Raw genomic sequence first — 24,007 nt, forward strand, 5'->3', positions numbered from 1 at the left:
AAGAATGTATATATAAACCTTAAACAGTGCGTACAACAGAGTAAGCGCTCATTCAACAGGAGCTTTTGTGAGATGCACCTCACTGTGCAACACATGGGAACAGCGCAGACTGCCAGCCTTCTTAGCCCCATTTTCTTTTCTCCATTCAGATGCTGCTTTGAATTGGCAAGCGATTTTCATTTGGGCCTCAAATGCTAAAACCTTGGTCTTTATCTCGCATCCTAACCGCGCTATGAGCCTAGTCGTTGTGGTTGGAACAGCATTGATTTCATAAGCTCCGGAGAGGGGCCCTGACCAGGGAGGCAGTGTCCACTTTAAGAGATCCTGGCGGGGAGGAAAGGGGCTCCTCCGCCGGGGCGAGTGAGTGGGTGGGCGGGCGGGGGGCGGTCCCACTGCTCCTGCGTCAGAAGGGGCCCGGTTTTCGCACCTTCCCTGACGTCAAACCTCCATCGGGGCTGCAACGCCACGTTGCCTTGGATGCTAGCGTGAGTCCAGTCGCCACTGGGAGCCCGCGTCCTGCAAGACGCGCTCCCGCTCCGCGCTCCCCTCCAGGCCGGAGGGGCCGGCGGCTCTCATCGCTGGCTCCCTGGGCTGCGGGCGGCGGCTCTCCGGACGGCCGGGGGTCCAGGCGCCGCTACGGACCGGGAATCAGAAGGGCGAGCACCTAGCCTGGTCCTCGGTCTCCACGGCGGCCCGGAAGGAATCCAGGCGGCCTCCGCGGAGGTGAGTGCCGCGGCCGGGGCGGGGCGGGGCGGCGCGGACCGGGGCGACGCCCGCGGGCGGGGCCTGCTCGCCTGGCGCCCCGGGCGCCTTCTTCCTCGGCAGAGCCGCTGGTCGCTCGCGCGGCTGCGGCGCCGCTTCGCAGGTCCTCGGCTTCCCCTCGCCCCTAGTCCCTTTTCTGCCCCTGCTGCGTGAGCCGGATCGGCGTCTCCGGGCAGGCTTCGAGGTGGCTGGGGCGCGGGAAGGAGGTGGGCGCAGGCTGCATTGCGCTTCTTTCTGGGGCCAGGGGTCGGAGGGCGCGTGGTCGGAGGGGCCCGCGGTCTGAGGGGCCCGCGGACGAGGCCTGGGCCCGGGCCCGGGGAGGGGGCGGCGTGCGAGGTCGGATTTAGGGCTGCGTCCCTGCGGAGACTTGTCTGGGCAACCTGTGGGGCCGAGGTCCGAGCCACCTGTCCACACACCCCCTTCCCCCAGTGCCCTGCGTTGTGTCCAAATGTCCCCAGATTTAGGCCTTTACCAGTCTCTGGCGAGTAGAGTTTATTTTGGAAACGTTTGATTTTTGTGTTAATGATAATTTTACTATCGTCGTGCAACAGTTGTGTAAGTCTGGTCATACTACGCCATCGTTTTTACTTCTAAAAAGGCCCTTTTCCAGCTCCTGCGATGATCCGACGCGATGATTGTTGGTAGTTCGTGGAAGAAATGCATAACAAGATACTGGTGCTCAAGGGACTAAAACGTTTTTTATTCCTCAAAATGGAAGTTATCTTTCTTTCTTTCTTTTAAACAGCAATTATATGCTGGGGGATTGGGGGAACGGAGAAAGCCTGTAGGAGTCTTATCCTCAAGAGAAATTATTAACAATTCGGGGTGATGAATATATAAACATATATACGTGTGTTACATAAGGCGTATTTATTTGACCTTTTTGCATTTAATACATCGAAGACTTTTTCTATATCATTTGAACCCAAAGCACAGAAGGCAAGAAAGCACCTCGTTAGAGATTTGATAAAGTATTACTGCAGTGGTTGGTGATTTGGATAGAAGTAAGCTTAATTCAGGGATAATAATCGATTTTTGTAGAATATTGTTTACTGTGCTTAAAAATTTGAAGGCGTTATTTCTTCAATCTGCAGTTTTCCATCCGTTAGTGAGTTGTGAAATTAATTTAGTGAGTAATGACAAGCATTTTTTAAAAAATGGAATAAGATAGCATAGAAAATACTAGAATGCATTACATGTAGCGAGAGTCCTGTTTTGTGAAACATGTTTTAACTGTGCCTGTGTGCCTGTGTGAGTGTGCTGGGTTGTAATATAAAATATTTTGCTTTCTGTGTGTAGTGCTAAATAATTTTGAAAGTCAGTAATACAAGGTACCGCCAGCACTTAGAATGAGAGCAATGATGCAATTAAAGTAAAACGTAGGTTTTATTTTTTCTCTGAAATAGTGACACTGTTTATTGCGGCAAATTAGATTCCTAATTATTTGTTTTCAACTAATATTAAAACAATCAATTAGCATTCCTAAAAATATAGAAAGAAAACGTTTTATGGAACGTTTTAAGAGATATTAAAACATAACCGCTTAAATTGAGCTAGGATCAAACCCCAGCTACGCTAGTTATTGGTGTGAGACCTGTGACAAGATACCTCTACTTTCTAAACCACAGTTTTCCTGATTTGTTAAGTGGGAATTATCTTGGCTGCTATTTTATAAAGGTATTTGTTATTTAGATGAGATAATGTATTATGAAGCTGTTGACGGGGTGCCTGGCTCAGATTAAGTACCCACTAAGTGTTAGCTATTATTATTTTATTAAGACTGAATGGAGGTATACAGGATAATGCTTGTCACCAGAGGAAAGGATAATCCAAAAATTTGGAAAATAGAAAATTAGTTAATAGTGTTGTGTAGAGAAACTGACACTGAATAAAGATGGTCTTTTTATATCATTTGGCCATTGTTTTGTGATTGCTTAGCAGTTGTTTCCCTACTGCTAGACATAATTTAGTAGACTGCGCTATTCAAAAACCCGAATGCCCTACTGTTATCTTTCTTACTTATTTTTTATTAAGTTTGTGTCTCTCTAGTCAGGCAATTGAAAAATATTTCCCATGAGGATTCTGGATTTTGTTAGCTTTTATTACAGTGCCGCACTCAGTTTGAGAAACACACTACAACTTCAGACTCATTTCAGCAATATTTTTTATTGACGTTTACTTCTGTAGTTGGTACACATCTCAGGTTTGCAAGAAATATTTCTTAACAAAACAAAATGCAACTTCATTTCTGAGACATCTTTGGTGGTTCAGAAAGCCGTTCACTGCCCCAGATGGATTTATGCAGTTTTAAATGTTACATAAACCAGGGAAATAAGAGGGTGAACACTGTCGTTTTAAATACATTATTATTTTTATGAAAAATAAATTGAATGCTTTAGACTAAAAAAAAAAAAGGCTTTGTTACAGTGAAAGTACTTCACTGGATGTAACAACTGTAAAAGGTTGGGGAAAAAATCTTAGACAACCTGAATTCTGCTTTCAGGTTTGAAAATGTCTTTTGATTCTTATTCTGCTTTAGAGGAATGAAAATGGAAAACTCGAGGGTGAATTATGATGTAGTTTATGAAAAAACATGACTTGGAAAGATAGCTAACCTATTCACACACACACACACACACACACACACAAACGAACCCAAAACCCAAAATACCAATGAAACAAAAAATCCCAACTTGCCCTTAAATCAAACATATATAGATTTATATGTGTTAAATAATAAAATGTTAAAGTTATGTGTCTAAGTATTTTAAAAATCATCTTATTGACGACTGACTTTAAAAGGTTAATTTACCAACTACTGATTCTTTTCAGGTAAGAGGGCTTTTATCTTACCCCGATTAAATGAAATACTCTGCAATTATTAAACATTTGGTTTTGGAAATATATATAGTGGCATATAAAGGGACTTACTGTATATGGTTAAATGAGAAAAGGTGCGTACAGAATAGAATATACAATACCATTTCATTTTTGTAAAAACATGTTGAGAACAAAGAAGAATATATGACAAATGTTAATAGTAGGTGGTGGGATTATGGCTGATTTTTGTGCTCTTTATTTTTATAATTGTGCTATAATATTTTACTTTTGTAATAAAAATTAATAAAAGTAATCTCTAAAGAAAAGATTAAAATGTGTGTTTTTCTATTTTACAAGCATAAATGAGGCTCGGCTTTAAGGGATACTGACTCTCTGAATTTAGATATTTTGGGTATTAACTAATTCTGTAGTATTCTAGGAAATGGTGTTGAGTAGTTAACAGTACATTCCTTGCCCTTGAAAAGCTCTTTTGAATGGGAGAGAATCATTGTTCCAGAATTTTCTTAAAGCACTCCTTGGGTATACCTATTAACAAAAGAAATTCCACACTGCTTAAAGATACAGTCTAAATTCTTTAGTCTGCTTTTGAATCCTACCTTGTCAAAACTCAATCTTCTTTTCTTGTTTTTTTGCCCCTTAAATTCATATATGAAACCTTATTAGATTCAGCTGAACTTGTTAACTTATCTCCAAATGTACCTCGCGCTTTCTTGCATTTGTACCTTTGCTTGTTTGTTAATTGGCATACCTTTGTGTAAGCAAATCCTACCCATTTTCCAGTATCTGGTTAAAAAACCCTAACCACTGTGGCATCTCTGGCCACTTCAGCTAAAACTGAACTTTGCAATCGAACCCATTAAAGCTTATTATTTTTGCGTAGGCATTTCTCAGGCAGCACCTCATTCTTTTGCATTAATTACCCAATTTCATTTTAAAATTTTTGAGGGCAAGAACACTTGTCTCATATTTGTCTTTATCCCTTAAAGCTTCTAGCATGGAGTTCTGCATAGGGAAGGTGCTTAAAATTTTGAGCCCAAATGTTGGAGTTTGTTAACCATTGATCCTGGATAAGGGGCAACAGTTTGCCCACAATAATGCAGAGGAATAAAAAAAACCCTGTTTTGCTTAATTGTGCATTGCTATAGAGAGATGATAAAGAATTGACAGTATTTTTCATTAAAACTAAAATGGTACCTGAGAATTGGGTGGTTGTCCAGGACCCAAACTTAATTTCATATATGTGTATTTTTTAAATGTTTCTTGTGAAACTTACTTTGGATTTGACAACATTTTCGTTCTTAACCTTACCAGAGGCACAGTTGTGCCTTACATTCTTTTATAGCTACTGCCCCAGAACCCAGAGACCTTCAGTGTTTGAAGATAGACTAGGGGGGCCACCATAGTCACTCTACTACAGAGCACCTTAGGAAATGTGTGAGATTCAGTGAGTCATAGTATGTAAGGTGCTTTGAGTTCAAAAGTTATTATGTTTTCTTCTATTATTGGAAACATAATTGTGTCACTTTTCAAATTTACATATGACTTTGGGGTACCTTAGTCAATGATAAACACTTGTGGGACTTACCTTTTTAAAAAAATAGTTTTATTTTAATTCACAGATATTTTCCAGGACTAATATAGCTGATGAAATACCTGACCTTTTCTGCTCAAGGTAAATAATTTACTTTATAAAAATACCAGGCTCTAATAGAATTCAGAGTTTGTGTAAAAAGAGCCATTCAGTCATGCAAAGTAATATAATCCCAGACCCTAAAGAAATGATCCTTTTAATAAGAAAGAATTTTACTGCTTCATAAAAAATGATAACTGATATCATTGTATCAACTTATGTCAGAATTACCTTGGGCATTTTAAATATGCATAGTATGCATGTGCCTACCCCCTTCTGCTCCTAGATTTTAATTTGGTAAGTGCATAGGGTCCTGGAAAGTGGATTTTTTTTTTTTTCCAGACAGTCTCACTCTGTTGCTGCTGGGGCTAGAGTGCCGTGGCGTCAGCCAGCTCACAGTAACCTCTAATTCCTGGGCTCAAGCGATCCTTCTGCCTCAGCCTCCTGAGTAGCTGGGACTGCAGGCATGAGCCACCATGCCCAGCTAATTTTTTCTATGTATTTTTAGTTGTCCAGCTGATTTCTTTCTAGTTTTTTTTTTTTTTTAGTAGAGCTGGGGTCTCAGTCTTGCTCAGGCTGATCTTGAACTCCTCAGCTCAAACGATCCACCCGCCTCAGCCTTCCAGAGTGTTAGGATTACAGGCGTTAGCCACTGCATAGTGAATTTTTAAAAATGCCAGCACATGCTTCTGGTTCATTGTAATTCACTGTCACTGTGGCCCTAGAGATGATGGAAATAGCAGGTGATAATGCCACAGGGTTTAAAAGCCATAAGGGTTAAAGATATAAAAAATAAATTTTAAGTATTTAATTTGTATGTGTATGATTTTAGACTCATAGTTTCATTTTGTCTTTCATTCAATGATGTTTTAATTATATTTTCAGTAAATAACTAAAAATTTTGTTAATTTGTGATTTTCAGTTTAGGTTTAAGCTCTAGGGTTCTTAGCCTGAAAATTGCTTTATCTATAAATTACAATTTAAAATAAAGCTTTGGCTTCTTTCTTCCTGGAGCAGGGCATGAGGAGCAGCAAAATAAAAATAAAACTTTGTTTCTTTTTGTTGCTTCAGGTTAATAAGTGAGGTAAATTAATGGACAAAAAGGCCAAATTTTAAGTAATATATTACATATTCTTTATTTCAGAGACTGTTTTAATTGCTTAATTTTCCCCATAAATGTGGGAAGTCAGAACATCAAAGGTTCTCATAATAAAAAGTAATAGGTAAGTGATGTTATGATAACATTTTGACTTAGTGAAGCTTTTATATTCTCATCTTATTGGTTTTAAGGCTGTGATTTCATTTTTTAGTCATAGATTTTAATGATTAAATTTTTTCATTACAGAAAAATCTTATTCAGGAATACTCATAACATATTATAGAATGATTCTGTTATATGTTTTCCAATAGAAAAAAATATTTACAATAATTAGGGTTAGAAACCTGACAATTATTTTTTACAGTTCTATTTTCAGTTTAACAAAACAGCAAAAAAAAAAAAAAAACCCACTGCATTGTATTAATTTTTTTCCTTAAAATAATCATAAACTATATGTACATCATGTCTGTTAATAAATTGGCTGGGCATTAAAATTACCTGGAAAATTTAAAAAATTCTGAATCTTAGGCTCTAAGCTCTATTAACTCAGAATTTGGGAGATGATTTTGGCATCAGCCTGGTTTGGGAACCACTGCAGTATGTTATGTTGAAGGATTATAATTTAGATAGGTAGAAACTGGAAAACTATTTGCAGAGAAATCTCAAAGCACTGGCGGGAAACAATTTCTTATATGTATTTGGTGTATGTAATTGTCAGAAATGTCTTTCATTTCAGAGGCTAACTTATTTTGATTTTTAGCACCTTTGTTGGATAAATTATTTTAAAATCTGCCTCTTTGTGAACTAAGAAGAAGATGCCATGTGGTATCTTTACTCTTATGACAGAGAATTAGATATTATATATGACACTCAGAGTTCACATAATCTGGAATTTTGTATAGAAACATAATGGGAAAATTAATGAGCTCCATTAGAGTTATAGAAAATATACTGTTGTAATATTTTAGCAGTAGTAATTTGTCTTTACAAATTGAATACTGTATTTTTTTACTGAATCAGTTTCTTTTTTTTAATTTCAAAAAATTTATGGGGTATGTGGATGAATTGTGTCACGCTGGAGTCAGGGCTTTCGGGTGTACCTGTCACCAGAATAATGTACGTTGTACTTGATAGGTGGATTTTTATCCCTCACCCCTTTCCCACCTTCCCTCTTTGAATCAATTTCTAATATTTCTAATAAGTTTTCAGAAAATTGATAAAAAATTTAGTTATCTAATCTTCACTTATTGGCAACACACTGTTCTTTCAGAAGATGGATTGTTTTCATCTTTCTCTGGACTCGCCGATCGATTCAATAGCTAACTAGAAACAGGAGTTGGTAGGACCCAAGAGTGAATTTCTGTTTTCTGATAATTATCATAGCCATTTTCCTCATGATAGTAAGGAATTATCATTATTTGGCCATTTTTATTTTTTTTCAGTTTGAGTATTCAAGGACAGTAATCATCTGACTTTGATTATTCGAGATGCAGGGGAGACAAGGATATTGCAGCTCTTGCCGTGTGCCGTATCCTAACCTGGAACAGGTGAGAGGTTTCTGTCAATATGGTGACACCCCAAGGACCTAGTTATGACTTTCTCTTCTTTTATGTCTTATCAAATTCGTTTAGTCATTCATTGACCAGATTATATTGAGAATCTCCTAGTTGGCAAGCACCATTTAAGGTTCTAGGAATGGGACCGTGATCAAAACCAAGGCTTTTTTTTATGGAGCTTATATATAATGTAGTAAGACAGAAGATAAATGAATAATTATATAAATTTAGTATATAATATGTCAGAGTTTGGTAAATATTATGAGGAAAATAAAATAGGGTAAGGGTGCCGGGAGTTAGTTACTCTCCCAGCAAAACAGGCCCCAAGGCAGGATCATCACAAGGGACTTGGAAATAATAGGAAATAAATAATATAGATGGAGAAATGATTGAGACAGAGACAAAGTGTAGTTTAAATGATGGGAGAGTTGGAGGGGGCGTCTCTAGCATTCCCATGAACTGTGAGGCACTGACTGAAATCCTATATCGATATTTATTGTTATAGCATATAGTTGTCTTTTGTTAGAGAATTATGTGTACAGCCCATTTTTTGAGGTTTCCAGGGAAACCTTACCTAATTCTGTCTACTAGAATAGATGGTTACAAAATTTTTCTAAGACAAGCATGTTAAGCCCTAAGTTAGAAACAGACCTAGCTGAGCATATAAATTAAAGATAAAATGTATAAAATGAGAGCACTGAGTCTGTCTACTACTCTAATCTACTTCTTCTAAACACATGTAGAAGACATGTAATCAGTAGTGAAGCAGGAATAGCCTTGAAGTCTAGGATAGTTCCAGTTGCATGTTATCTGCTGGGCAGTCATTTTAATCAGCTTCTCCACCAAGGACCCAAACCGAGCTTCTGCCTTGCAAAAAAGCTCAAGGCATAGCTGGCAGCAAAGAAGAAACGTTGCTTTGCAAGTGTCCTCTGACAATGCCTCCCTTGTTGGAAGCAGCTTCTATTCTGTGAACTAACATGTCCACAGATTCCTTCAAGGCAAAGCCCTGCAAAACCCCTGAAAAATTTCATGTCTCTTAGCCTATTTCCCAACAAAGGGGTAGGGTGGCCAGGTAAGGCCTTTTTAAGGAAGTGACATTGAGTTGAGATTTGAATGAAGTTTGGGTGCCAGGCTTACATTTATCTTGGGAAGAGTTGCCAGGTAGAGGGAAGAGAGAATAAGGATAGAGAACTTGAGGCTGAAGAGTGATTGGCACACTAACCAAAAGCCAGAAGGCCAGTGTGGCTGCAGTGGGGGTACAGAGGTAGATGATGAGTAATAGGCAGAGAATTCAGAGAAGTAGATTCTGTAAGGCATCAGAGGCTAAGGTAGAGACTTTGAACTTTATTCTAAGTGAAATGGGAAGCCATCTCAAAAGTTCTGAGCAGGGGAATTAAATCATCAAACTTATATTTTATTTTATTTTATTTTATTTTTTTGAGACAGAGTCTCCTTTGTTGCCCAGGCTAGAGTGAGTGCCGTGGTGTCAGCCTAGCTCACAGCAACCTCAAACTCCTGGGCTCAAGCGATCCTTCTGTCTCAGCCTCCCGAGTAGCTGGGACTACAGGCATGCGCCACCATGCTCGGCTAATTTTTTCTATATATTTTTAGTTGGCCAATTAATTTCTTTCTATTTATAGTAGAGATGGGGTCTCACTCTAGCTCAGGCTGGTTTCCAACTCCTGACCTCAAGCAATCCACCCGCCTTGGCCTCCCAGAGCGCTAGGATTACAGGCATGAGCCACCGTGCCTGACCAAACTTATATTTTAAGCAATCCATTCTGGCTGTTGTGGGAAGAATAGTTGATATAGAGTGTTTTTTGTTTTTTCTTTTTAAGAGATGGTATGTCATTCTATCACCCAGGCTAGAGTTCAGTGTTGCCATCAGAGCTCACTGCAGCCTCAAACTCCTGGGCTCACATGATCCTCCCATCTCAGCCTCCAAGTAGCTGGGACTGCAGGTGCCTGCCACCACACCTGGCTAATTTCTAAAATGTTTTGTAGAGACAGCATCTTGCTATGTTGCCCAGGCTGATCTTGAACTCCTGGCATTGAGCATTTCTCCCACTTCAGCCTCCCAAAGTGCTGGGATTACTGGTGTGAGCCACCACACCCAGCCTAAATTTATTTTTTTATTGTGATATAATTCATATACCATAAATTTCACCTTTTTAAAGTATATAATTCAATGATTTTTAGTATATTCACAAAGTGATATAACCATCACTGCTGTCTAATTCCAGGACATTTTCAATTAAGTAGTCACTCCCTGCTCTCTTCTACCCCCAGCCCCTGGCAACCATTAATCTATTTTCTGTCTCTGTGGATTTGCCTATTATGGATATTTCATATAAATGAAATCATATACTGTATGGCCTTTTCTGTTTGGCTTTTTTCATTTAGCATAATATTTTCTACAATATTTCTACAGCGGTTCATCCATTGTAGCATGCATCACTATCTCGTTGCTTTTTTATGGCTGAATAATACTCCATTATATAGACATACCACATTTTTATTCATTCAGCAATTGATGGATATTTGGGTTGTTTATACTTTGTGGGTATTATGAATAATGTTGCTATGGACATTTGTCTTTGAATTTTTGTGTGGACATATGTTTTCAGTTTATACATATATATATATGTATATATATATATGTATGTGTATATATATATATATGAGTGGAATTGTTGGGTCATATGATAACCCTGTGTTTAACCTTTGTGATAGGCTGCTTCATTGTTTTCCAAAGTAGATATCCTTTTTTTCCTATTTTATCTTAGCATCAGCAATACATGAGAATTCCAATTTGTCTACATCCTTGTCAGCACTTGTTATTATCTGGGTTTTTATTTTTTGGTTATTGCCATCTTAGTGGATGTGAAGTGGTATCTCATTGTGGCTTTGATTTACATTTCCCTGATGACTAATGACATTTAGTATCTTTTCATGTGCTTACTGGCCATTTGTATATTTTCTTTAGAGAAATGCTTATTTAAATCTTTTGCCTATTTTTGTGTTATTTGTCTTTTTATTGTTGAGTTATAAAAACCTTTATGTGTTCTGGATACTAGACTCTTATTAGTTACATGATTTACAAATACTCCCATTATGTGGGTTGTCTTTTTACTTTCTTGATAGTATGCTTTGATACACAAAAGTTTTGAATTTCAGTACAGTTGAATTTATTTTTTTCTTTTGTTACTCTTGATTTTGGTGTCGGAAGGATTGCCTAACCTGAGGTCATGAAGATTTATGCCTATATTTTCCTCTAAGAGTTTTATATTGTTCCTACATTTAGGTCTTTGATTCGTTCTGAGTTAATTTTATATATGGTATGAGATGGGGTCTAATTTCAGTATTTTTGAGTCTATAAAATTAACTTTATTTCACACAAATCCTATTGAAATTGATGCTTATCAGTATTCCCTTTGTGCTACCATATTGGACTTAATATGTGTATATATATAATTATTTGCTTTTATTATTTTAAATTGACACAATAATTGTACATATGTATGAGGTACCATGTGATATTTTGATACATGTACACCTATAATATGTAATGATAAAATCAGGGTAATTGGCATACCCATCATTTCAAATATTTATCATTTTTTGTTTTGGGAACATTCAAAATCCTCTCTTCTAGCTGTTTGAAAATATATAATTGTTGCCAACTATAGTCACCTTGTTGTGCTATAAAACAGTAAAAATTATTACTCCTATCTAGCTGTGATTTTGTATTTGTTAATCATCTTTTCCCTATCCCCCCCACCCTTTCCAACTTTTAGTAACCATTCTTCTTCTCTCTACTTCTATGAGTACAATTTTTTAGCTCCCACATATGAGAGAAAACATGACTTACTAACATATAATTTATTTTCATTAACATAATGTCCTTTAGGCTCATTTATATTGCCAAAAGTGACAGGACGTTATTCTTTTTTATGGCCAAATAGTATTCCATTGTGTATACACACCACATTTTCTGTATCCATTTATTTGTCGATAGACACTAAGATTGATTCCATATGTTGGCTGTTGTGAATAGTGCTGCAGTAAACATAGGGATGCATATAGCTCTTTGATAGGCTGATTTTCTTTCCTTTGGATGAATACCCAGTAGTGAGATTGCTGGATCATATTATAGTTCAGTTTTTAGTTTTTTGAGCAATCTGCATTCTATCTTCCATAATGGCCATACTAATTTAGATTCCCACTAATAGTGTACAAGAGTTCCCCTTTCTCCATATCCTAGCCAGCATTTGTTATGTTTCTTTTTTTTGATAGTAGCCATTCTAACTAGGGTGAGATTGTATCTCATGGTGGTTTTGACCTGCATTTTCCTAATACTTAGTGATGTTGAGAATTTTGTTATATATCATATCCATTGGAAATGTATGTCTTTTTTGAGAGATGTCTATTCAATTCATTTGCCCATTTTTAAATCAGTTTATTTGTTTTTTTGTTGTTGAGTTCCTTGTATATTCTGGATATTAATCTCCTGTGAGATGAATAGTTCACAGATATTTTCTCCCATTCTGCAGATTGTCCCTTCATCTCTCTTCATCAAGGACTGTTGATTGTCCTTTGTAGTGCAGAAGCTGTTTAGTTTGATATAATTTCATTTGTCTCTTTTTGCTTTTTTTGCCTGTGCTCTTGAGATTTTTTCCATAAAATCTTTGCCCAGACCCATGTCCTAAAGCGTATTTCCTGTATTTTCTTCTAGTAATTTCATAGTTGTGGGGCTTATAAGTCTTTAATTGATTCTGAGTTGATTTTTCTATATGGTGAGAGATAGGGGTCTAGTTTCACTTTTTTGCATATGCATATCCAGTTTTCCCAGCTTCATTTATTAAAGAGACTTTCCCTTCCCCAATGAATGTTCTTGGTGCCCTTGTTGAAAATCAGTTGACTGAAAATACATGGATTTATTTCTGGGTTCTCTATTCTGTTCCATTGCTCTATATGTCTGTTTATGCTGTTTAGGTTACTATAGCTTTGTAGTGTATTTTGATGGTAGGTAGTGTGATGCCTCCAGATTTGTTCTTTTTATGTAGGATTGCTTTGGTTATTTGGAGTCTATTGTGATTCTATACAAATTTTAGGATTTTTTTCCTATTTCTGTGTAGAATGTCTGGGATTTTGATAGGGATTGTGTTGAATCCATAGATTGCTTTGGGCAGTATGGTCATTTTGATATTAATTCTTCTAATCTGTGAACATGAGCTGTGTTTCCATTTTTTTGTGTCCTTTTCAGTTTCTTTCATCAGTATTTTGTAGTTTTCCTTGTATAGATCTTTCCCCTCCTTGGTTAAACTTACTCATAGTTTTTTTTTTTTTTTGTAGATCTTGTAAATGGGATTGCTTTCTTGATTTCTTTTTCCTTAGTTCATTGTTGATATATAGAGTACTACTGATTTTTATATGTTTATTTTATATCCTGCAACTTTATTGAATTTGTTTATCAATTCTAAGAGTTGTTGTGGAGATTTTACAGTTTTCTGTTTACAATTAACCTTTGAATGACACAGGGCTTAGGGACACTGATGCCCTGTGCAGTCAAAAATCAATGTATAACTTTTGATTTTCTAAAAACTTAACTCCTAATAGCCTACTGTTGTCCAAAACCTTTATCAGTAACATAAACAGTTGATTAATACATATTCTGTATGGGTTACATATTTATTGTATTCTTATAATAAAGTAAGCCATAGAATGTTAAGAAAATTATAAGGAAGAGAAAATACATTTATGATTCATTAATGGATGGGGATCATCATAAAAGTATTCATCCTTCTCCTCATATTCAGTAGGCTGAGGAGGACGAGGAAGAAGAGGGGTTAGTCTTGCTGTCTCAGGGGCAGCAGAGGCAGGAGAAAAGTCATGTAGAAGTGGACCCATACAGTTCAAACCTGTGTTATCCAAATGTATGGATAACAGACAATTTGGCTTTCTCTTTTCCAATTAGATGCTGTTTCTTTCTCTTGCCTAATTGCTTTGGCTAGGACTTCAAGTACCATGTTGAATAAAAATGGTGAAAGTGGGCCTTGAGATCTTAGAGGAAAAGCAGAAGAAATAATATTTCTTCTGTCTGAAGAAATACAAAAGATCAGTTGTGATATCTCCTTTTCATTTCTGATGTAATTTATTTGGGTATTTTCTCTTTGTTTCTTTGTTACTCTAGTTAATGGTGTGTTGATTTTGTTTATTTTTTCAAAAAAGCCACCTCTGTTTTGTTGATCTTGTGTATTTTTTCCTAAATTTTATTTTTGCTTTGATCATTATTTCCTTCTATTAATTTTAGCTTTGATTTCTTCTGCTTTTCTAGTTCCTTGAGATCCATTGTTAGATTGTTTATTTGAAATCCTTCTACTCTTTTGATATAGGTGTTTATTTCTATAAACTTTCCTTTGAATACTGCTTTTGCTGTATTCTATAGGTTTTGGCATGTTGTGTTTCTGTTCTCATTTGTTTCAATATTTATTTATTTATTTGAGACAGGGTCTCACTCTGAGCCTGGACTAAAGTATAGTGGCATCATCATAACTCACTGCAACTTCAAACTCTCAGGCTCAAGGAATCCTTCTGCCTCTGCCTCCCAAGTATCTGGGACTACAGGCGTGCACCACCATGCCCAACTAATTTTTTTTTTTTTGGTAAAAACAGGATCTCCCTATGTTACTCAGGCTGGTTTTGAACTCCTGGTCTGATGGATCCTCTTGCCTTGGCCTCTCAACGTGATAGGATTACAGAAGCAAGCCTCTGTGCTTGGCCAGTGTTACAGTAAATTTTTAAACTTACTTTTTAATTTCTTCATTGACTTATTGGCCATTTAAGAGCATGTTGTTTGATTTCCATGTATTTGCACAATTTTGAAAGTTCCACTTGTTACTGATTTCTAGTTTTATTTCACTATAGTCAGAAAAGTTACTTGATATGAGATATGATTTCAGTTCTTTTAAATTTGTTGAGACTTCTTTCATGGCCTAATGTGGTCCATCCTGGAGAATGTTCCGTGTGCTGATAAAAACAATGTGTATTTGGAAACTGTTGGATGAAATGTTCTGTAAATATCTGGTAGATCTAGATGGTCTGTGCAGTGCTGAAAGTTAGTGTTGAAGTCCCCAACTATTATTGTATTAGGGTCTACCTCTCCCTTTAGATCTAATAATATTTGCTTTGTATATCTGGCTACTCCCTTGTTGGGTTCATATATATTTATAATTGTTATATCTTCTTGCTGAATTGATCTCTTTATCATTATATAATGACTTTCGTTGTCTCTTTTTACAGTTTTTGACTTAAAAGTCTGTTTTATCTACTGTAAGTATGGCTACTCCTATTTATTTTTGTTTTACGTTTTGTGGAGTATCTTTTTCCATCCTTTCATTTTCAGTCTATATGTATCTTTTTTTTTTTTTAGAAAAAGACATGGAGGTCTCACTGTTTTGCCCAGGCTAGCCTCAAATTTCTGGGCTCAAGTGATCCTCCTGCCTCAGCCTCCCAATTAGTTGGTACTACAGGCATGTACCACTGCTCCTGGCCCAGTCTATGTGTGTCTTTACAAGTGAAGTGATTTTCTTGTAGGCAGCATATGGTCAGGTCTTTAAAATTTTTTTTTTAATTCACTTAACCAGTCTGTATCTTTTAAGTAGAGAATTTAATCTGTTTACATTTAAGATTATTTTTGATAGGTGAGGATTTACTCCTGTCATTTTGTCACTTGCTTTCTGGTTGTTTTTAAATCCTTTATTACTTTCTTCCTCTCTTATTATTTATCACTGTAGTTTGGTGGTTTTCTGTAGGGATTGTTTGATTCTTTTCTCTTTCTCCTTTGTGTATCTGTTGTACCTATGAGTTTTATACTTTTGTGTGTTTTCATTATAGTGATTATTGTCTTTTTTTCTTCCACATGTAGGATTCCTTTGAGCATTTCTTGTAAGGCTGGTCTAGTGGTGATTACTTCCCTCAAGTTTTGTTTGTCTGGGGAAGATTTTGTTTCTTTCTCATTTCTGAAGGATAGATTTGCTGGGTATACTGTTCTTGGCTGAAAAAAAATTTTTTTTTTCTTTTAGCACTTTGAGTATGTTATCCCATCCAATGCTGGCCTGTAAATTTTCTGCAAAGAAATATGCTTTTGGCTGGGCATAATGGAGCAGGGTACTAGAGTTGTTAGGACTGTAGGGCAAGATGTTTCAGCTCAGCCACTTCTCTGTTTCCCTGGGACATGGGGTACTATATTAGCTCAGCCCTGGAATGCACAGCTCCTTCCTTAGCTTGGCCAGGGCACTGATTCTCTAGGAGGTGATGTACCACTTCAGCACAGGCATGGGGGGCATGACTATTCTGGGTGGCCATTTCTGTGGTATGCAAGGGACAACTTCAGCTTAGATAGTGGAGTGTGTGACTGCACTGTGCATCTGAGGCACCCTTTCCTGAGTTGCAGGGTGTTGCTTCATCTTAGGCACTGGAGAGGTGTGATTGCTGTGAGTAACCAAGGTACTATTTTTCCAGGAGGCAAGATACTGCTTCAACTTTTGCCTGAGGGCTAGAGGGAGAGGTAGGGAACAGCCTTCTGTTTCCCCCAAAAGCCCTCTCTCCACATACAATCACATCAAGGGTTAGAACTTCAATGTATGAATTTGGGGGGGATGCAGGTGCATCTGGAGCAATTAAATTGATTGGCCTGCTTTTCTGCATCAGCTAATTATTTTTTTCCTTTAGTCTATTAATAAATTACTTCATTAGTCAGCTCAGGCTGCCATAATAAAATACCATAGATTAGGTGGCTTAAATAATAGAAATTTATTTCTCATAGTTCTGAAGGCTAGGAAATCTAAGATAAGGTGCCAGCTGATTCAGTTGATGGTTAAGGCTCTTCTCCTGTCTTATAGATGACTACCTTCTCACTGTGTCCTCACATGGTGGAGAGAAAGGGTTATCTCTCTTCCTCTTCTTATAAGACCACCAATCCTATTGGATTAGGACCCTACCCAATAATGACTTCATTTAACCTAAATGACCTACTAAAAGCCTTATCTCCAAATACATTTAGGGGTTAGCACTGCAACATATGAACTGGGGGAATGCAATTCAATCTGTAGCAGTTACATTGATTGGTTTTCAGATGTTAAACTAATCTTCCATTCCTGGGATAAATCCCACTTGGTCATGGTATATAATCCTTTCTGTATGTTGCTGGATTTGATTTGCTAACATTTTGTTGAGGATTTTTGCAGCCTTGTATTTCAAGGCTTTGGAGAACTATTAAGGCAATGAAGAAATTGGGGCCCAAATCTAGTGGAATATTCAACAGAAACAGTGGAAGCCAAAAGAAAGAAAATAGCTACCAATCTAGAATTCTCTATTCAATAAGTATATCTTTTTAAAAGGAAGGTGAAGTAAAATATTTTCAGGAAATAAAAATTAAGGGAATTTGTCACCAGCAGACCCTCACTAAAGGAAAAACTAAAAAGGAGTTCTTCAGGCAGAAGGAAAATGATTCCTGATGGAAGCTCAAAGATGCAGGAAGTAATGAAGAGCGTTGGACAGGTAAATATGTAGACAATCTAAATAAGTAATGTCTTGTGGGATTGACAACAATGGCATGTACATTGGGAGGGGAGTAAATGGAGTTCATTTCTAAGGACCTCACATTGTTCATGAAGAGAATAAAAGTAACAAGTAATTTCATACTTTGATAGGTCAGGGTTCCTTGTAATCTTTTATAACTAATAGACTGGAAAAAGAGTTTAACCACTAAGTTAACAGAAGGGGGAAAATTGAAATAATAAAACATAGTCCACAAGAAGGGAAGACAGAAGAGAAAGGGGATATTGTAAAGGCAAGAATAATAACAGATTTAAAAAGAAAGATTTAAATTGAATTGTATCATCAATATATTAAGTGAAAATAGACTTGATGCTTGAATTACAACTGTATTCAATACTCTATTAGAGGTCCTAGCCAAGGAAATAAAGAAAGAAGTTAAAAATGGTAATGATTAGATATGAAGAAAGGAAACTGTTATTAATATACACAACATGATTGTGAACATAGAAAATCCCAAAGATACCTAGATAAACTATTCAAATTAATAAGTGAGTTTAAAAAGGTTGAACTAACATAAAAAGAAATTGTATTTTTATACACAAACACCTTGCAGAAAACGAGATTTAAGAAAGATATCATTTATAATAGCATCAAAAGAATAAATATAACAAAATATGTATAAGGTCTTTACATAAGAAACCATAAACATTGAAAGAAATTTCCATGTTCATGGTTTGGAAGACTCAATATTGTAAATGTGTCGATTCTGCCTAAATTGTTATATTTATCCAATGTAATTCCAATCAGAATCTCAGAAAAGTTTTTTTCTTTAAATGAAAATTAAGACAATTCTAAAAATAAATATGGGAATGTAAAAGGCTAAGAACCAGGATAATCTTAGAGAAGAACAATGTGGGAGGATCTTTTACCGAATATTAAAATTTATTGAACTGTAGTCATGAAGACAATTGAGTTTTGGTACAAAGTTAGAAAGACTGTGGAACAAACCAGAAACTCCAGAAAGAGAGACATACATCGGGATTTGTGATAAATGTGGCACTGTAGAGCATTGAGGACAAGACTTTCTTCAATAAATGATACTAGGTCAATTGAATATTCATGTGGGGAAAAAACTATTGGTAAATCACTCTGTATATAAAAATCATTTCCAAGTAGATTGTAAATGTAAATGTTGTAGGTAAAACAGTAAAGCTGAAACAAATAGGAAATCTTTATGAGTTTGGGGATAGGGTAAGATTTCTGGCCACAAAAAGCACTGACAAAAAAAATGATAAAGTGGGTTGCAATAAAGTTAAGAAATAATGGAAGATGAGTAAGAAAGTGAAAAGTGGCCGGGCGGGGTGGCTCACGCCTGTAATCCTAGCACTCTGGGAGGCTGAGGCGGGCGGATTGCTCGAGGTCAGGAGTTCGAAACCAGCCTGAGCAAGAGCGAGACCCTGTCTCTACTATAAATAGAAAGAAATTAATTGGCCAACTAATATATATAGAAAAAATTAGCCGGGCATGGTGGCGCATAAGCTGTAGTCCCAGCTACTCGGGAGGTTGAGGCAGGAGGATTGCTTGAGCCCAGGAGTTTGAGGTTGCTTTGAGCTAGGCTGATGCCACGGCACTCACTCTAGCCTGGGCAGCAAAATGAGACTCTGTCTCAAAAAAAAAAAAAGAAAAAGAAAGTGAAAAGACAAGCCACAGAGAGGAAAATGATACTTGAAACACATGTAACTGAACAAAGAACTAGTATTCAGAATAAGGAATTATTGCAAGTCAGTAAGATACTGAACATCCATTTGAAAAACAGGAAGAGACTTAAACAGACCTGTCATAAAAGAGGATATCCAGATGGCCAGTAAATATGAAAAACTGTCACAAAAATTGCTGATTAAGGACACAATGACATAACATTAAACACCCTCTGTAATAGCTAAAATTAAAGAGACTGATAATACCAAGTGTTGATGAGGAAGTAGAGTAATGGAAACTATGATACACTGTTGGTAGGAATATAAATTGGTACAGCTACTTTGGAAGACTAATTAGCAGTGAATACTAAAGCTGAAGATGTGCAAATTTTATGACCCAGAAGTTCTACTCTTTATAATGTGCTCAACAAAAATGCATGTACATCAGCACTAAAAGACACATGTAAGAAGGTTCTTTGCAAGATTATTTGTAATAGCCAAAAGCTGGAAAAAACACAAATGTCCATCAAGGGTAGAATGGATAAATAAAATAATGGTATAGTCATAGAATGGAATATGATTCAGAAATGAAAACAGACTATAGCTAATGTTGATGAATATCACAAATATAATCTTGAGTAAAAGAAGCTGAATGTGAAAGAATGTTGTATGTATGACTCCGTTTATATAAACTTCAGAAACTTTCACAACTACAATATTAAAAATTAGGCAATAGTTAACTTTTGGGCAAGAGGGAAGGGATATTAGATTGGGATGGGACATTGAAGGGATTTCTGGTGCTTATTTTTCTTGATAGATGGTATAGATAAATTTACTTTGTGATAATTTATTGAGCTGTATGCATATGATTTGCATAGTTTTATTTATGTTATACGTCAATTCAAAAATAATCTAAAGGAACTGATACCTTTTGGGATATATAGTATGGTGGTTACTATAGTTTATATAAATACAGTTTTTCCATTCATATTGCTTTTTTTTTTTTTTTTTTTTGCCTTGGCAGAGAGAGGACAAGGTTGGATTTTAATAGAAGCTTTGTTTCCTCGTGTACTTGTCCCCTTCAACCACTAGGCAGTCTAACTCTGGTGATGGTTACAAGATGGTGGGGAGTGTTGTAGCAGGAAGATTTTGAGACTATCATAATTTAAGTTATTACAGGGGCTGTGGTAGTGCAAGAGTAGACTCCGAAGTCAACATAGAAGGAGATAATACCAAGAATTGTAATAGTGGTCAGGAACTAGCAACCTGATTTAAGTTCTTTTGACACCATTATCATAGTATTTAATACATTAATTTTCTAAGTTTTATTAAAATGTGTTATTAAATTATAAATAATATGTATTAGAAATTTGCCATTAATGGGAGCATAAGTTTTACAGTTAAACTCAGATTCAAATCCTGGCTTTGCTGCTTGCTAGGTATACAACTTAAGGCAGTTTACTCTAGTTCTTTGGGCCTTAATCTCTTCATGTGAAAAGAGGACAATATTCTTTTTAAAAATTCGATGAGATTGCCATGTAAATGGAATAGCACTGCGTTTGGTACATCATAGGTGCTTAGTAAGTATTAGACTTCTTTCCTATCCTGCTTGCTAGTCCACTAAATATTATTAGTAAAGGCAAAATCTTTCTAATGTGGAGAGACTTGCAAAACTGAAAAATTTAGTATATTTGTTTCAATATTCTGTTTAAGGCAGGATTTTTATTCTCTGAAGGTAAGTGAAGGCCTTTTTGTGAATTAATCTTGACCTCTTTTAATATAGCAATCCAACCCTGTTCTCTCTTTTAACAGATTTTTATTTTTAAAAAATTGCTCATTGAAAATTATAATAATTTATAGGAAAAATTTAAAAATTACCCATAATCACCACACAGATATATATGCCTTTACAGTTTTGTTATACAGTAGTTTCCTCTTTATGCACAGTTGATTTCAATTACCCACAGTCAATCACAATCTGGAAATATTAAATGGAAAATTCTGGAAATAAACGGTTTATAAGTTTTAAATTGCATACTGTTTTGAGTAGTGTGATGAAATCTTGTGCCGTCCCACACCATCCCGCACTGTCCCACCCATGATGTGAATCCTCCTTTGGTCCATTGTAGCCACTCTGTGTATGTTCCCCACCTATTAGTCACTTAGTAGCTGTCTTGGTTATTAGAGCAACTGTCATGTGTCATGGTGCTTGTGTTCAGGTAACCGTTATTTTACTTTTTTTAAAACAGTGTATTGTTATAATTGTTTTATTATCAGTTGTTGTTAATTCTCTTACTGTGCCTAATTTGTAAATTAAACTTTATCACAGGGATGTATGTATAGAATAACATATATATATATATATATATATATATATATATATAATGTTTGGTACTATTGTTGGATTTAGACGTCCACTGGGGTCTTGGAACATATCCCCTGTGGATAAGTGGGGGACTGCTATATTGTCTTCCATTTACTTGTCTAATACATTTTTAAATTGTAGTTTGAGATAAAACCATGTGATTTTTGCAACCTCCATTTTTTCTCTTTATATAAAACATTTTTCTATGTTCCTAAAAATTCTTTGTATTCAGCAACAAGTATACCTCCAGAAAAAAAGTCTTTGTATTATTTTAAATGCTGCATAGTATATCTTAGACCATAATATAATTAAAGGATTTTACTGTTAAGACATTCAGAGGGTTTCCAGTTTTTTGTTACTATGCTGTGATAATATCTTTTTTTGCATTAATCATCCACATTTAAGATGATTTCCTTAGGATATATGTAGAGAAATGTTATCACTGTATTTAAGGGAAAGATAATTTTATGGCTTTTAGATATTTCAGAATTGCTTTATAGAAAAGCTATCAGTATAATCCTACCAGGAATACATAAATGAGTCCATTTTGTGAAATTCTCACCACTAATGAGAATTACCCATTTAAAAATACTTGGTTTCTTTTTTCCTTTATAGCATTTGTTCAGTGCTCAGCACAGAAGTATGATCAGAGTGAGTAGAAATCAGTTAAATACCACTAGTCTGATGGACCGTTTCTTGCAAGATGTGCTGCGACACCACCCAAATTATTATCAAGAAAACAGGTAAAGTAATAACTGGAATAATATTTGTACATAGTTATATATTACAGTGGGTGTGTTTGTGTTAATGCCTCAATACTACTTAAAGTGAATCTTGAATCAGAAAATAAAAAGTGGAATTTTATCTAGTAACTTTCATTTGCAATTTTTAATTTTTCTTAGCTTAAGTAAGAAATTCAACTATAGAAGATACGATTACACTTATGTTTTTTCCTAAATAAAAATCTTAGGCCAATAAATAATTTAAAGCATTAGTGTGTTTTATAAGTATGTCATAGATTAAACAGGGAGAAGATGGGAACAAAAATAGTTTTTAAAAGATCAGTAACAGAAATGCTAGTGACAGTAGCAGAATAAGGGTAGTCAGAGTCAAAATTAAGTAGTTCCACATTAATGGAACTATTTACTAATTCTCAATAGAGGAGATATCAAATAGAAGTGGCTGTTATAATTTGTCAATATCTTGATAGCTTTTTCTTGTATCAATTTGTTCAGGAGTTTTAATAAAAATAATTATTTTGAAAACATTTAAGAGTTAATGTCCTATGTTAAAGAAAAACATTGGTAGAAAATTAAATACTACAATGAGTTAGTAGCTCCAGCTGTATAAGATAAGGCAAAAAAAAATCATTAGCACGTCTGTGCAGATTTAGTTGAGATGCACACCAGTAAGTAGAAAAGGGAATAAATTTCTCTGCTTTGCAGGTCACTAACCTAGAATTTAGAAATGGTGAAAATGTTTTAATGGGGAGAAGTCAGAGGGAAAAAATGTGATTAGAACAGAATTAGCCTATTCTTGGGTCAGTATAAATTTCCAGTTTATAACCCTTCTAAATAATGCTTCAGCAAACATATTTGTACATGAAATTATTTGTGTGATACAGCCTCCAGAATTTGAATTTATGGGACAGGGTTTATGGACCTTAAAAATTTACTTTATTTTTTAATTTTCCATTTTGGAATAATTTTAGGCTTACAAAAATATTACATAACTGGTACAAGAAATTCTGGTATCATCTTCACCTGGTTTCTCCAGATACTAAATCTAAAATAACTGAAATACAATGATCAAAACTAGGAAATTACACTGATACCATGATATTAGCTAATCTATAGATCTTATTTAAATTTTTTAAGTTGTCCTACTATTGTCCTTTTTTTGGACCAGGATCCAGTCCAGGATCATTGCATTTAGTTGTCATATATCTTTGTTTTCCCTTAATCTTGAATAATTCCTCAGTTTTTCTTTGCTTTTAAGACCTTGATTCCTTTTTAAAGAGTACTGGCCAGTTATTTTATGAGATATTCTCAAAATTCTGTCTGCCTGGTATTTTTTTATGATTAAACTTAATTTATGAATTTTGGGTACGAATATCTCAGAACTGATGTTGTACCCTTCTTAGTGTATTAAACCAGGAGACACATGATGTTGCCATGTCATTGCTTGGCAATGTTAACTTGGGTTACTTGATTAAGGTTGTGTCTGCAAAGTTACTCCACTGTAAAGCTACTACTGTTTTTCCTGTTGTAATTAATAAGAATCTTGTGGGGAAGAACTTTGACTATGTAAATAATCCTGTTTCTCATCTTACTTTCACTGACTTATTTTAAGCATCCATTGATGATTCTTCCCTGAAACAGGTATTACATTTATTAATCAAAATCTTTTTCCCTCACTATTTATTAAAGTATTTATTTATAACATTATAGACTTTCTTTTATTGTGTGGGTTTTGTTTTATTTTTGAGAAAAGATC

The 24,007-nt window shown here is 35.7% G+C and overlaps 1 protein-coding gene across 7 annotated transcripts in view; it reads left to right on the forward strand.

Annotated features, from left to right (window-relative positions):
- The first annotated feature begins 633 nt into the window (after positions 1-633).
- ZDBF2 (zinc finger DBF-type containing 2) overlaps positions 634-24,007 on the forward strand; it is a 39,195-nt gene continuing 15,821 nt past the window's right edge. The window contains exons 1-5 of one of the 7 annotated variants that reach the window (XM_076005864.1): positions 634-723; positions 5,223-5,275; positions 6,378-6,456; positions 7,775-7,879; positions 22,127-22,254. In XM_076005864.1, coding sequence (XP_075861979.1) covers positions 7,820-7,879; positions 22,127-22,254 — 188 coding nt within the window. In that variant the 5' untranslated portion in view covers positions 634-723; positions 5,223-5,275; positions 6,378-6,456; positions 7,775-7,819. Of the gene's footprint in view, positions 724-830; positions 969-1,100; positions 5,276-6,377; positions 6,457-7,774; positions 7,880-14,559; positions 17,450-22,126; positions 22,255-24,007 lie in introns of those variants that run through there. The other 6 variants (XM_012738883.2, XM_076005866.1, XM_076005865.1 and 3 more) reach the window with 6 other exon arrangements.

Source organism: Microcebus murinus, chromosome 8 (genome assembly GCF_040939455.1).
Source record: "Microcebus murinus isolate Inina chromosome 8, M.murinus_Inina_mat1.0, whole genome shotgun sequence".
NCBI classification, from domain to species: domain Eukaryota; kingdom Metazoa; phylum Chordata; class Mammalia; order Primates; family Cheirogaleidae; genus Microcebus; species Microcebus murinus.